The sequence below is a fragment of the Ranitomeya variabilis genome, chromosome 6, assembly GCF_051348905.1.
Source record: "Ranitomeya variabilis isolate aRanVar5 chromosome 6, aRanVar5.hap1, whole genome shotgun sequence".
In the NCBI taxonomy this organism is placed as follows: Eukaryota; Metazoa; Chordata; class Amphibia; order Anura; family Dendrobatidae; genus Ranitomeya; species Ranitomeya variabilis.
In genome coordinates this window covers 508,490,042-508,502,841 of record NC_135237.1, presented here as the reverse complement: position 1 = coordinate 508,502,841, position 12,800 = coordinate 508,490,042, and the positions used below count along the sequence as shown (strand labels likewise).

At 43.7% G+C, this 12,800-nt stretch overlaps 1 protein-coding gene across 4 annotated transcripts in view; it reads right to left on the bottom strand.

The window, feature by feature from the left end:
• Window positions 1–12,578, bottom strand: part of SPAG1 (sperm associated antigen 1) — a 99,303-nt gene extending 86,725 nt beyond the window's left edge. Inside the window, exons 1-5 of one of the 4 annotated variants that reach the window (XM_077270908.1) lie at window positions 12,429–12,578; window positions 9,072–9,195; window positions 6,977–7,136; window positions 3,957–4,067; window positions 1,376–1,440 (exon numbers count right to left, since the gene is read on the bottom strand). In XM_077270908.1, coding sequence (XP_077127023.1) covers window positions 1,376–1,440; window positions 3,957–4,067; window positions 6,977–7,136; window positions 9,072–9,193 — 458 coding nt within the window. In that variant the 5' untranslated portion in view covers window positions 9,194–9,195; window positions 12,429–12,578. Of the gene's footprint in view, window positions 1–1,375; window positions 1,441–3,956; window positions 4,068–6,976; window positions 7,137–9,071; window positions 9,246–12,364 lie in introns of all 4 variants that reach the window. The other 3 variants (XM_077270911.1, XM_077270910.1, XM_077270907.1) reach the window with 3 other exon arrangements.
• Window positions 12,579–12,800: the final 222 nt, after the last annotated feature.

Genomic DNA, 12,800 nt, shown 5'->3' with positions numbered 1-12,800 from the left:
AGGAAATGGGGGGTACGTCTTATAGTCCGGATGTCTCTAAACTGGCTGTTGTGGGGAGGTGGGGGAGCGGCTGCGGCCAACTGCTGTGCCCTCTGCTAAAGAGAAATGAATATTCACTCCATTCCACGCCCATGGGCGTGGAAAGGAGTGAATATTCATTTCTCTTTAATAGCTAGCAGAGTGTTATCCGCAGCAGCTGGCGTCTTGCTGCCCAGCGTTCACACGTGAAAGCCCGGCAGCTGCAGGAACCCAGCGGCTGATACTGTGCTCACTAAAGAGCAATGAATACTCACTGCGCTCCACGCACACAGTCCCACCATGGAGAACAATGAGTATTCCGGTAGCTGTCCTTGGCGGCTTGTAAGCGCTGCTTACAAGAATAAAGCCGCTGCAGGCACAGAGCAGGACGCTTCAAGGAAGCGCAGAGAAGATAAGAATATTTTTTGTTTGTTTTTTTTCTGCTGGGGCCATGCATACCAGGATGGAGATGAGGGTCCCGCATACCACAATAGGGATTGGGGCCAATAATACCAAGATAAGGATGGGGCCATGCATACCAGGACAGACATGAGTTACCTGCATACCAGGACAAGGATGGGGCCATGCATACCAGGACAGAGATGGGTTACCTGCATACCAGGACAAGGATGGGGCCATGCATACCAGGACAGAGATGGGTTACCTGCATACCAGGACAAGGATGGGGCCATGCATAACAGGAAAGAGATGGGGTCCCTGCATACCAGGATAAGGATGGTGCCTTGCATAACAGGATGGGGATGGAGGCCAATCATACCATGATACAGATGGGGCCATGCATAACAGGATGGGGATGGGGGCCAATCATACCAGGATAAGGATGGAGCCATGCATAAAAGGACAGAGATAGGGCCCCTGCATACCAGGATAAGGATGAGGGGGCCATGCATACCAAGACATAGATGGGGTCCTGCATACCAGGATAGAGATAAGGGAGCCATGCATACCAGGAAGGGGGATATTACCTACTGTATCCTCACCCATCCCCTGTAGATTTTGTGCCCTCGCGGGGCAGGGTCCTCTCTCCTTCTGTACCAGTCATGACTTGTATTGTTAAGATTACTGTACTTGTTTTTTATTATGTATACCCCTCCTCAAATGTAAAGCGCCATGGAATAAATGGCGTTATAATAATAAATAGTAAAAATATTAAGTATAGAATTGACCACATTTTTTGAGTCAATTGTTTTTTCTAATTTCCTCCTCTAAAACCTAGGTGGGTCCTATGGTCCGGTGCGTATTATAGTCCGAAAAATATGGTATATATTCTTTTTAGAAACTTGCATTAACCAATGGGAAATACATAAAATAACACTGAAAAAAGCGGACTACTCACTTGTCCCAGTCTCGGTAATCTCTAGGAACCTTAGATCCAGACGATTGAAATTCTTTTTCTTTATGCTGAAAAATTATTTACAAAAAAATTACTTTTTTTTAGCAGAACAATTTTAGGTTGTGGGATATATGCACAGGTTTTCTTAATTTTGTTGCATTAATTTCAACTTGTTCCTGGACTCCAAAAACAAGACTATAGCTTTACCAGAGATTCAAATCAAAAGTATAACCCCAAATGAATCCCCTTCAGGGGGAAGAGGTATACAGAGATAACCACTTATACAGAAAATATTTTAAAATAACCATATTTTATTAGTCAGATTTAAAATCCACAAAACATATAATCATACATGTAATAAGACAAAAACACAAAAATGTGCCTCTTGTGTGAGTGACAGCATGCCAGGTAAACCCCACATTATATTAATAGAATTATGATATAATATTTGAGCGGATCATATTGGGATATTCATATGCAAAAATCAATAGGTTATGTGCAAAGACAGCCAAGTGAAAGAAAAGTGCAAGTGCATTAATTACAATTAAATCAATTATATATTAGTATATATGGATGTCAGAAAAAGTGAAATAACAAGAAAATAAAGGAATTTTTACCTATTGGTATAGGGAGACAAAATAGATCCTCCGTGTTGCTGCGGGGACTGGCGGTGCTTCCCTCCACCCCAACGCACGTTTCGTGTTAACTTCCTCAGGGGCCCCACAGTGGGGTAAATAAGTATTTGATCCCTTGCTGATTTTGTAAGTTTGCCCACTGACAAAGACATGAACAGTCTATAATTTTAAGGGTAAGTTAATTTTAAGAGATAGAATATCAAAAATAAAATTCAGAAAATCACATTGTATAAATTATATAAATTTATTTGCATTTTGCAGTGAGAAATAAGTATTTGATCCCCTACCAACCATTAAGAGTTCTGGCTCCTACAGACCAGTTAGACGCTCCTAATCAACTCGTTACCTGCATTAAAGACAGCTGTCTTACATAGTCACCTTTATAAAAGACTCCTGTCCACAGACTCAATTAAAAAGTCAGACTCCAACCTCTACAACATGGGCAAGACCGAAGAGCTTTATAAGGATGTCAGGGACAAGATCATAGACCTGCACAAAGTTGGAATGGGCTGCAAAACCATAAGTATGACTCTGGGAGAGAAGGAGACAACTGTTGGTGCAATAATAAGAAAATGAAAGAAATACAAAATGACTGTCGAACGACACTGATCTGGGGCACCATGCAAAATCTCACCTCGTGGGATATCCTTGATCATGCAGAAGGTGAGAGATCAGCCCAAAGCTACACAGGGGGAACTTGTTAATGATCTCTTTGGCATTAACTGAACTCGCAGTGTTAAAAGGAAGAGAAATGCTGCCTATGACCCAAAGAACACCGTCCCCACTGTCAAGCATGGAGGTGGAAACATTATGTTTTGGGGGTGTTTCTCTGCTAAGGGCACAGGACTACTTCACCGCAGTGGGAGAATGGATGGAACCATGTATTGTAAAAAAATCCTGAGTGCCAACCTCCTTCCCTCCGCCAGGACATTAAAAATGGGTTGTGTTTGGGTCTTCTAGCAAGACAATGACCCAAAACACACAGCCAGGGCAACAAAGGAGTGGCTCAAAAAGAAGCACATTAAGGTCATGAAGTGGCCTAGCCAGTCTCCAGACCTTAATCCCATAGAAAACTTATGGAGGGAGTAGAAGCTACAAGTTGCCAAGCGACAGCCTCAAAATCTTAATGATTTAGAGATGATCTGCAAAGAGAAATGGACCAAAATTCCTCCTGACATGTGCGCAAACTTCATCATCAACTACAAAAATGTCTGACTGCTGCACTTGCCATAAGGGTTTTGCCACCAAGTATTAGGTCTTGTTTGCCAGAGGGATCAAATACTTATTTCTCACTGCAAAATGCAAATAAATTTATATTATTTATACAATGTGATTTTCTGAATTTTATTTTTGATATTCAATTTCTCAATGTTAAAATTAACCTACCTTTAAATTATGTTCATGTCTTTGTCAGTGGGCAAACTTACAAAATCAGCAAGGGATCAAATAATTCTATATATACAGTACAGACCAAAAGTTTGGACACACCTTCTCATTTAAAGATTTTTCTGTATTTTCATGACTATGAAAATTGTACATTATTCACACTGAAGGCATCAAAACTATGAATTAACACATGTGGAATTATATACTTAACAAAAAAGTGTGAAACAACTGAAATTATGTCTTATATTCTAGGTTCTTCAAAGTAGCCACCTTTTGCTTTGATGACTGCTTTGCACACTCTTGGCATTCTCTTGATGAGCTTCAAGAGGTAGTCACCGGGAATGGTCTTCCAACAATCTTGAAGGAGTTCCCAGAGATGCTTAGCACTTGTTGGCCCTTTTGCCTTCACTCTGCGGTCCAGCTCACCCCAAACCATCTCCATTGGGTTCAGGTCTGGTGACTGTGGAGGCCAGGTCATCTGGCGTAGTACCCCATCACTCTCCTTCTAGGTCAAACTTTTGCTCTGTACTGTATATATAGCCATTACATTAGGAGAATGATACCTTGTTAGCTGCTGGACTTTTAGAATAACTGCGGATGGGTGGCAGAATATCAGTGTTTTGCTCTGGGACGGTCTTTTGTTGGTCTTTAAGTTTGATGTCGGTTAAAAAATTCTGAAAGAAAATAAGAAACAAAGATGTAGCAAGAACCGACAAATATAATGTGAGATCCCTGTGTATAGTCCGGAGCTGCACTCATGATTCTGCAGCGCTCATAGCTAACATTGGTAAGATTTACTTGATTGCTCAGTTCCACACAGACCTGGCACTGGCTATTTGTATACTGGGAAGTGTGGCCCTTAGGCCACGGTCACACATTCAGTATTTGGTCAGTATTTTACCTCAGAATTTGTATCCAAAACCAGGAGTGGAACAATCATTGGAAAAGTATAATAGAAACACGTCACCATTTCTGCATTTATCACCCACTGCTGGTTTTGGCTTACAAATACTGAGGTAAAATACTGACCAAATACTGAATGTGTGAACGTGACATTATACTAAGTACTGGAAAATCTTTTGGTTTTTTTTAAAATAAGAAATGGACCCCGTGCACTGGACTGTAAGTAGCTCAGCTGCGGGGGATAGCGATATGTTCCTGACAACACGCTTGTCGACAGTTTTCAAAACCAACAATCAGAATTGTATGTTACTAATACTTCTTATAACTTAGAACCAGCAACTGGACCCGGGGAGGGTGAGAAAAGTAAGTTTGTTTATTTGTATTTTAGTACTAATGGAGTCATAGGAAAAAAATTCCTGAAAGGCGACAACCACTTTTAAAAGGAAATGTGCTGTCAGATTTTGGCTATGCCATTTGAAAACAGTCTTCTCTGACGCTGATTTAGCAGTTCTCTGATTGCTGAGCCCTGTATAACCCCGCTCACACCGCTGATTGGCCAGGGTGGATATACAGAGATCATGGATGTTGAGGACTTCATAGCAGCCATTTTACTAGTCCTCTAATGATAATCTCCTGATGATAAAACAGGGATTTTATAAAAGCTACAGCAAGCAGCTCAGTAAGTGACACATTCCGGGAATCAGGGTCTCTGCCCCTACATCATGCTGCTCTCAGATTACATAAGAAAAACCTGCTGGCAGATTCCCTTTAACCTTTCTGCAGCAGCAAATCCACAGACCAATCTGTCCCAAAATCTGCACAAATTTTACATTCTGTCTTATGTGAACGTAACCTTAACCCCCTCTGATGTGTGACATGTGTATGGGATTGTGCTCAGGACCTGAGCCTGCTCCTCACAGGGCGGATGTCAGCTGTGTTATAAAACCGGCATCCAGATCTCTGCTGTTAACCCCATAAATGCAGCAGTCAAGCTCTAATGCAGACTGAAGTCACTAAAGGGAACTAAAAAAAAAAAATCTTTAACCCCTTTCTGACATGGTTAATTTTCATTTTTGCACTTTATTTCTTTCTTTCCCCTTGTCCAAGAGCCGTAACTTTTCTGTCCGCATAGATGTATGGAGCTTATGTTTTGCTGGGCGAGTTGTACTTTTGAATGACTCTACATTTTACTACATAATGTATTGGAAAAGGAGAAAAAATTCCAACTGCAGCAAAATTGCAAAAAAATAAAAATGCAATTTTGACATTTTTTTTGCTAAAAATGATCTGGCATCTGGAATTGTCCTATGTCACTATGATTAAGGTGAGATCAAACTTGTCCACTTATTTTAATACTGTAGGGATGAAAACAAAAATTGGAAATTTGTTAATTTTGTTTTTTCTTTTTAATTTTTTTGTTGCTACTTTTAGGGTATGTGCACACGTTGCGGGTTTGGCTGCGGATCTGCAGCAGTTTTCCATGCAGTGTACAGTACCATGTAAACCTATGGAAAACCAAATCCGCTGTGCACATGCTGTGGAAAATTCCACGCAGAAACGCAGCAGTTTATTTTCCGCAGCATGTCAATTCTTTGTGCGGAATCCGCAGCGTTTTACACCTGTTCCATTATAGGAATCCGCAAGTGTAAAAACGCAGGCAAAATCCGCAGAAAACCTGCAGGGAATCCACAGGTAAAACGCAGGTCATTTTACCAGCGGATTCTGTAAAATCCGCAATGGAATCCGCAACGTGTGCACATACCCTTACTGTATTTGTTAGTTCCCTCAGGGTATCATGCCACTTGTACTATATAGAGCAATACTTCAATTCCACAGGTTGGGCTTCAATGAGTCTTCATGATGGCAGGAATGAGAGGTTTAAAAAAAAAAAACCCGGGCTGCCACAGCAGCCCATCGGCACCCTGCGATCACGCTGCGGGGAAGCCAATGGGAGCGGGGAGGCCAATGGGAGCATAGAGATACACATTCCATGTCAGATTGTTGTTAATGCTGCTGTCAGAAACTGACAGCGACATATATTAGGTTAACATTGGCGGACATAGTCCTGCTCCACCTGTGGCTGTTAGATGCAGATCCTAGCAGTGACAAGCAGCCACTACATGCTGGGTATGGACACGGCTCATCTAGCGAGCCTGCTTCATACACCCGCTTACATCTTGTGCCGTACAAGTATGACAAATGTGGGGGAGGGGGAAAAAAAATCATTTAGGCACACACAAACTTTCGAATTACCCTTCTTTTCGCAGTTTAAACATATGGAAATTAAAAATATATATATATTCAGTATTGCTGCATTTGCAAGAGTTCAATATGTCAAAATATGGAATTATTTAACCAGTACGGTAAAAACTATAAAGAAAAAATAAATCAATAAAATGAAAATGCCAGACGTATTGATCTTGAGGAATCATTTTGCCACGTAGTTGTAACAACACAATAAACAATGTAAAAACAAAGTACCAAAAAATGATGACTGAATCGCATTTTTTCACCTGATTTGGGAATTTTTTCCCGATTTCAGTATATCACAAAATGGTGAATCAGGTCATTAAAAACTACAGCTCGTTCTACAAAAAAGCCAAAAACGAGCCCTGGTATGGCCGTGTGTTTGTCATCCTACATATGAGTTAGCATTCACTGATAATATGGCGCTGCCTACCTTCAGATCATTGTCGATCTCTTGCCAGTCTTCCAGAGAGAAGTCGGCAGTGGTAGCGGGCGGTTTGTCTTTCCTTAATTCACGATTATTTGGAGACAGAGTTCTGATTCTCTTTTCACAGAATGCTGTCAGATCCGGGTAGTGGCCTTCCTCTCCCAACCTGCACAATGACAATACACTCAGGGTCCGTAATTTACGTTGTTTCCCCTAAGGGCACCTCTCCATTCATTCTCTGCTGGCATGTGCCAACCACCTCACCAGGTGCGACGTCGGTTGGGAGACCTTCGATCCCAACAAAGGACTCCACAGACAAAGAAACAGTTTAAAGGTGTTGTCGAGCACTTCAGATATTTTGTTTTAGGGCTCATACTCATCTGCGTATAAATCAGACAAGTGCGATCCGCGCGTATCAGATGAGACTCCACAATGCAAGCCAATAGGTCAGAGAAAAAAAAAATTGCGCGGCACATGGACCATGCAAGTGATGTCCGATCTTTACGCACTCATCTCATAGGAAATCCAACATTTCAACAGCCGAGTACAGTAAAATCACAGCGTGACCCGTCAGAATAGTATAGATAGATGCCAGTGAGATATATAATTAGTGCAGTGTGTGCGCTGCTTACTGTACATGTATTTAGCTAATAAAGAAAATGAAAGAAAAAAATTATGTGGGGTCCCCCTTATTTTTAATACCCAGCTGAGGGGAAGCAGATAGCTGAGATCTGGTGTAATTATTCTGGGAAGAGGCCAATATCCATGAAGCTTCCCAGGCTATTAATATCTGCTCACAACTGCCCGAGTAGCCTTTTACTGTTATTTTTTATTTTTATTTTTTAAAAAGGATCCCAAAATAAATGATGTGGGGTTGTCCCTACTTTTAATAACCAGCAAAGGCTAAGCAGACAACTTTCTCATGCTACGAGCCCTGACATCAGTAAGGTTACCGTGCAGTTCATCAGCTATGAACTGCGATAACCTTAGTGACGTCATCGCTCGTCGTAGCAGCCGGATTCACATGCTACTGTCAGTGTGTTCTGGCTGGTGTGCTGAGCGGTCACACTACTGATGTCACCGCTCAGCACTGCATCTGGATGTAGCATAGTTGGGCATCTTCGTGGGACATGTGATGGATTTATGGCGGACCCCTTTGGATTTAATTTTTAGAGGTAATAATTGGAAAAAAGAGGATTGGGTAGTGTTTTTTACAAGTAAAGGATTTTTCTGTTTATTGCTTTTGACTACAGGGTTAGTAATGGGGATGTCTTATAGACGCTTCTCCATTACTAAACTTTGGGCTTGATGTCAGCTGACATTACAGAGCTGACATCAACCCCAAAACAAATACCCCGCTTGCCAAAGCACCAGGGCAAGCATGAAGAGCTGAGGCTAAGCACCAGAATTGACAAATCTAATGGATGCACCATTTTTGGGGCGACTGAGGGCTGGTGTTATTAGTCTGGTAGGGGACCAATATTAATGGCCCCTTCCCAGCCTATTAATATTGGCATGCAGTTGTCTGCTAAGCCTTTGCTGGCTACTAAAAATAGGGGGGGACCCCTACATCATTTTTTCTTTGGGGGGGGTCCATCCTGTTTAATAACCAGTAAAGGCTAAGTAGACAGCTTTAAGCTGATATTAATAGCCTGGGAAGCTTCAAATGCATTGCTCCTTTCCCAGACTATTTTCACCACATCTCAGCTGTCTGCTTTCCATCAGCTGGTTAATAAAATAAGGAGGACCCCAGAAAAAAAGGTTTCTTTTATTTATTGATTTATTAGCTTAATACATGTACAGATAACTACACGTGCAAAGCACTGATTATATATCTCAGTGACATATTTCTATCAATCTGTATATAAGATTATTTTAGTAGTTAGTAAACTAGCTTGAAACGACAGACAATTCCTCTATATAAAAGCTGATGTTTCCATTTTTGGGGTGTAGAGGGGGGTTTGCACACATGCTGTCCATATATATATATTTTACACAAACAACTCAATGACCGCATAAACTGTAATGGGCACGTGCTCTGTGAAAATCACAGCGAGGGCGCACGTCTAAACCAAGTCTAGGTGAATAGATGAAGCGTTACCTCAACACTCGCAAAATCTTTTCAAGGTGTTTGATGTCCTTACATTCTTCAATGAACTTGTAATCGAGATGCTCCACTGGGACATCACAGGTTTTGGTCGTTCCTTGGTAGATCCCACTCATGGCTTGGATAAATGGAAAAATTGAGTACGGTAATTCTTTGGGTTCACAAACACTGAAAAGCAGAATTTACAGTCTAAAGGTAAAAACATGGGGCGAGCTTCCCCCCGGCGATGGCACCTGGCAGTCACATAATGCGCATTTTCCAATATGTTGCAGAAAACAGTCAACGACGGATGTCACTGAGGAAAAATCAGTTGTGTCTACCGTGGAATAAACCATGATCTGAGGCCGACCCCTGAATATCTGATGCAGACTTGCAGTTGTGTAAATGTCTGCGCACCACACACAACGCAAATACGCCATGTTCTGAGCGGTGAGAGGAGAACTGCGAAGGTCATGTCTTCCACGCTAACGTTGTATCTAAGAACATCATGAGTGATGCAGTTTCCCTAACCGTGTACCTAATCCCATCGTCTGCCACAGGCCGTGTACCTAATCCTATCACGTGTGACAGAGGCCGTGTACCTAATCCTATCACGTGTGACAGAGGCTGTGTACCTAATCCTATCACATGTGACACAGGCCATGTACCTAATCCTATCACATGTGACACAGTCTGTGTACCCAATCCCATCATCTGCCACAGGCCGTGTACCTAATCCTATCACGTGTGACACGGTCCGTGTACCTAATCCTATCACGTGACACGGTCCGTGTACCTAATCCTATCACGTGACACGGTCCGTGTACCTAATCCTATCACATGTGACACGGTCCGTGTACCTAATCCTATCACGTGACACGGTCCGTGTACCTAATCCTATCACGTGACACGGTCCGTGTACCTAATCCTATCACATGTGACACGGTCCGTGTACCTAATCCTATCACATGTGACACGGTCCGTGTACCTAATCCTATCACATGTGACACGGTCCGTGTACCTAATCCTATCACATGTGACACGGTCCGTGTACCTAATCCTATCACATGTGACACGGTCCGTGTACCTAATCCTATCACATGTGACACGGTCCGTGTACCTAATCCTATCACATGTGACACGGTCCGTGTACCTAATCCTATCACATGTGACACGGTCCGTGTACCTAATCCTATCACATGTGACACGGTCCGTGTACCTAATCCTATCAAATGTGACATGGTCCGTGTACCTAATCCCATCGTCTGCCACAGGCCGTGTATCTAATCCTATCACATGTGACAGAGGCCGTGTACCTAATCCTATCACAAGTGACACAGGCCGTGTACCTAATCCTATCACATGTGACACAGGCCGTGTACCTAATCCTATCACGTGACAGAGGCCGTGTACCTAATCCTATCACAAGTGACACAGGCCGTGTACCTCATCCTATCTCGTGTGACAGAGGCCGTGTACCTAATCCTATCACATGTGACACAGGCCGTGTACCTAATCCTATCACGTGACAGAGGCCGTGTACCTAATCCTATCACAAGTGACACAGGCCGTGTACCTCATCCTATCTCGTGTGACAGAGGCCGTGTACCTAATCCTATCACGTGACAGAGGCCGTGTACCTAATCCTATCACGTGTGATAGATGGCGCTGCGCTGCTTATTGTAACAGAATCAGTGCTGTCGGCCGTCCTCAGTGACTGTCCACATCTCAGTATCACTTAGTAGTCACCAGTGATGTCTCTGCATTGTGTTCCTTGTTCCTAAACTTCATCCTCACTTATCCTGTTGCACACGCAGGAGGGGAGAAGTGACATCACACACATGAGCAGAGCCCACACTTTTACTGTAGTCGTAAAGCGAGCTAGCAGCAGTACACTAGGTTTTCATTGTTATTTCAGCAGCTGCGCCCCCTAGTGTTTTTAATAGTTAAACAATTTAAAATGTTAATGAAATTTCTTATTTTATCAATAAAAAAATCTAAATTTAAAAAATAAAAAAATATATTTTTAAAAAAAATTAAAAAAACTTAAATTTTTTCAATTGTGTGGGAATGTTGCACATTTTTATTATAAAATTGCTTTACTTGTTTCCTAAATGCAAAGTTAAAGGGGGTTTCTCAAGTTGTATCTTCAGTAGATCGCACTCAGAACAGTCATGTCGCTGATCTCTCTCCCAGCAGAAACAGCTTTGCCAGTGCAGCTTGGGAGACTGAGGCTGGTCAGACCCAGAGCCTGCTTGTGCCAAGTGATCCTTACCTAGGTAACTGTCCAACTATTGAGACTGCAGGGTGGCTGGTAACCTAGGCAACCAGCTGCACACTTTAGCAGTGTTAGGGTGGCCGGTAACCTAGGCAACCAGCTGCACCCTACAGCAGCGTCAGAGTGGCTGGTAAACTAGGCAACCAGCTGCACCCTATAGCAGCGTCAGAGTGGCTGGTAACCTAGGCAACCAGCCGCACACTATAGCAGCATCAGAGTGGCCGGTAACCTAGGCAACCAGCTGCACCCTATAGCAGCGTCAGAGTGGCCTGTAACCTAGGCAACCAGCTGCACCCTATAGCAGCGTCAAGAGAGGCCAGTAACCTAGGCAACCAGCCGCACACTATAGCAGCATCAGAGTGGCCAGTAACCTAGGCAACCAGCTGCACACTATAGCAGCGTCAGAGAGTGGCCGATAACCTAGGCAACCAGCTGCACCCTATAGCAGCGTCAGAGTGGCCGGTAACCTAGGCAACCAGCTGCACCCTATAGCAGTGTCAAGAGTGGCCAGTAACCTAGGCAACCAGCTGCACACTATAGCAGCTTCAGAGTAGCCGGTAACCTAGGCAACCAGCTGCACACTATAGCAGCGTCAGAGAGTAGCCGGTAACCTAGGCAACCAGCTGCACACTATAGCAGCGTCAGAGAGTGGCCAATAACCTAGGCAAGTCATTGATCTAGCGGCGTGATCTTGCAGATCTCCAGCTTCGCCTCAGTGTCCCTGCATGTGCTGACAACTGCAGCTCTCCATGGTCATGCGCGGGGGCCATGTTGTCACTCATAGATGCCCCGGCCTGCGACTAGGAACAAGGGAACAACTCCAGTCCTCCAGCACCTTCCCATAGAGACCCATGATCTGCAGGAAGTCTGGCCCGGCAGCAGCACCCCGCACACAAGCTGCTGGACATACACGTCACTCCGAGCTGTGAGTCTGGCGCCACCCAGTGGCTGCATACGGTAAGCACAACAAGGAGGAAATACCCAAACTTCGGGACTTTCTATAGCCTCCCAAATGGTAACATAACAGTACCTAGCACAAGCAGCAGCGGCAGAAGGGATCGCAGGGCAGCTCCGGTGTATTCCCATCTATTTACCTGCGTGGAGACGGGGACAGTCCAGGACACACGGCGAGAACACAAGTGGCGGCCGCTTGCCGTTGCTATGGTGATTCAACAGCCACTCTGCCTCAGCCAATAGCGGAGCAGATCATCAGGTTACTAGGGGAAAGAAGTACGTGTAACGACAGAAGAGGAGCTTCGGAGGACACATAGGAGTGAATGGACGGACGCCATTTTGTTGGAGATCGAAGACAAGAACACGTGTGAATTGTGATCAGAATACCGCCCTCTAGTGTCAGGAGCTCTTATCACAGGCTGCTTCTGGTGCCGCAAAGTTCTATCGAGCTGAACGACCAAGAGCCAGAAAGCGAGGAGGGTTGGTTTTTTTTTTTTCCTTCTCTTTTTTTT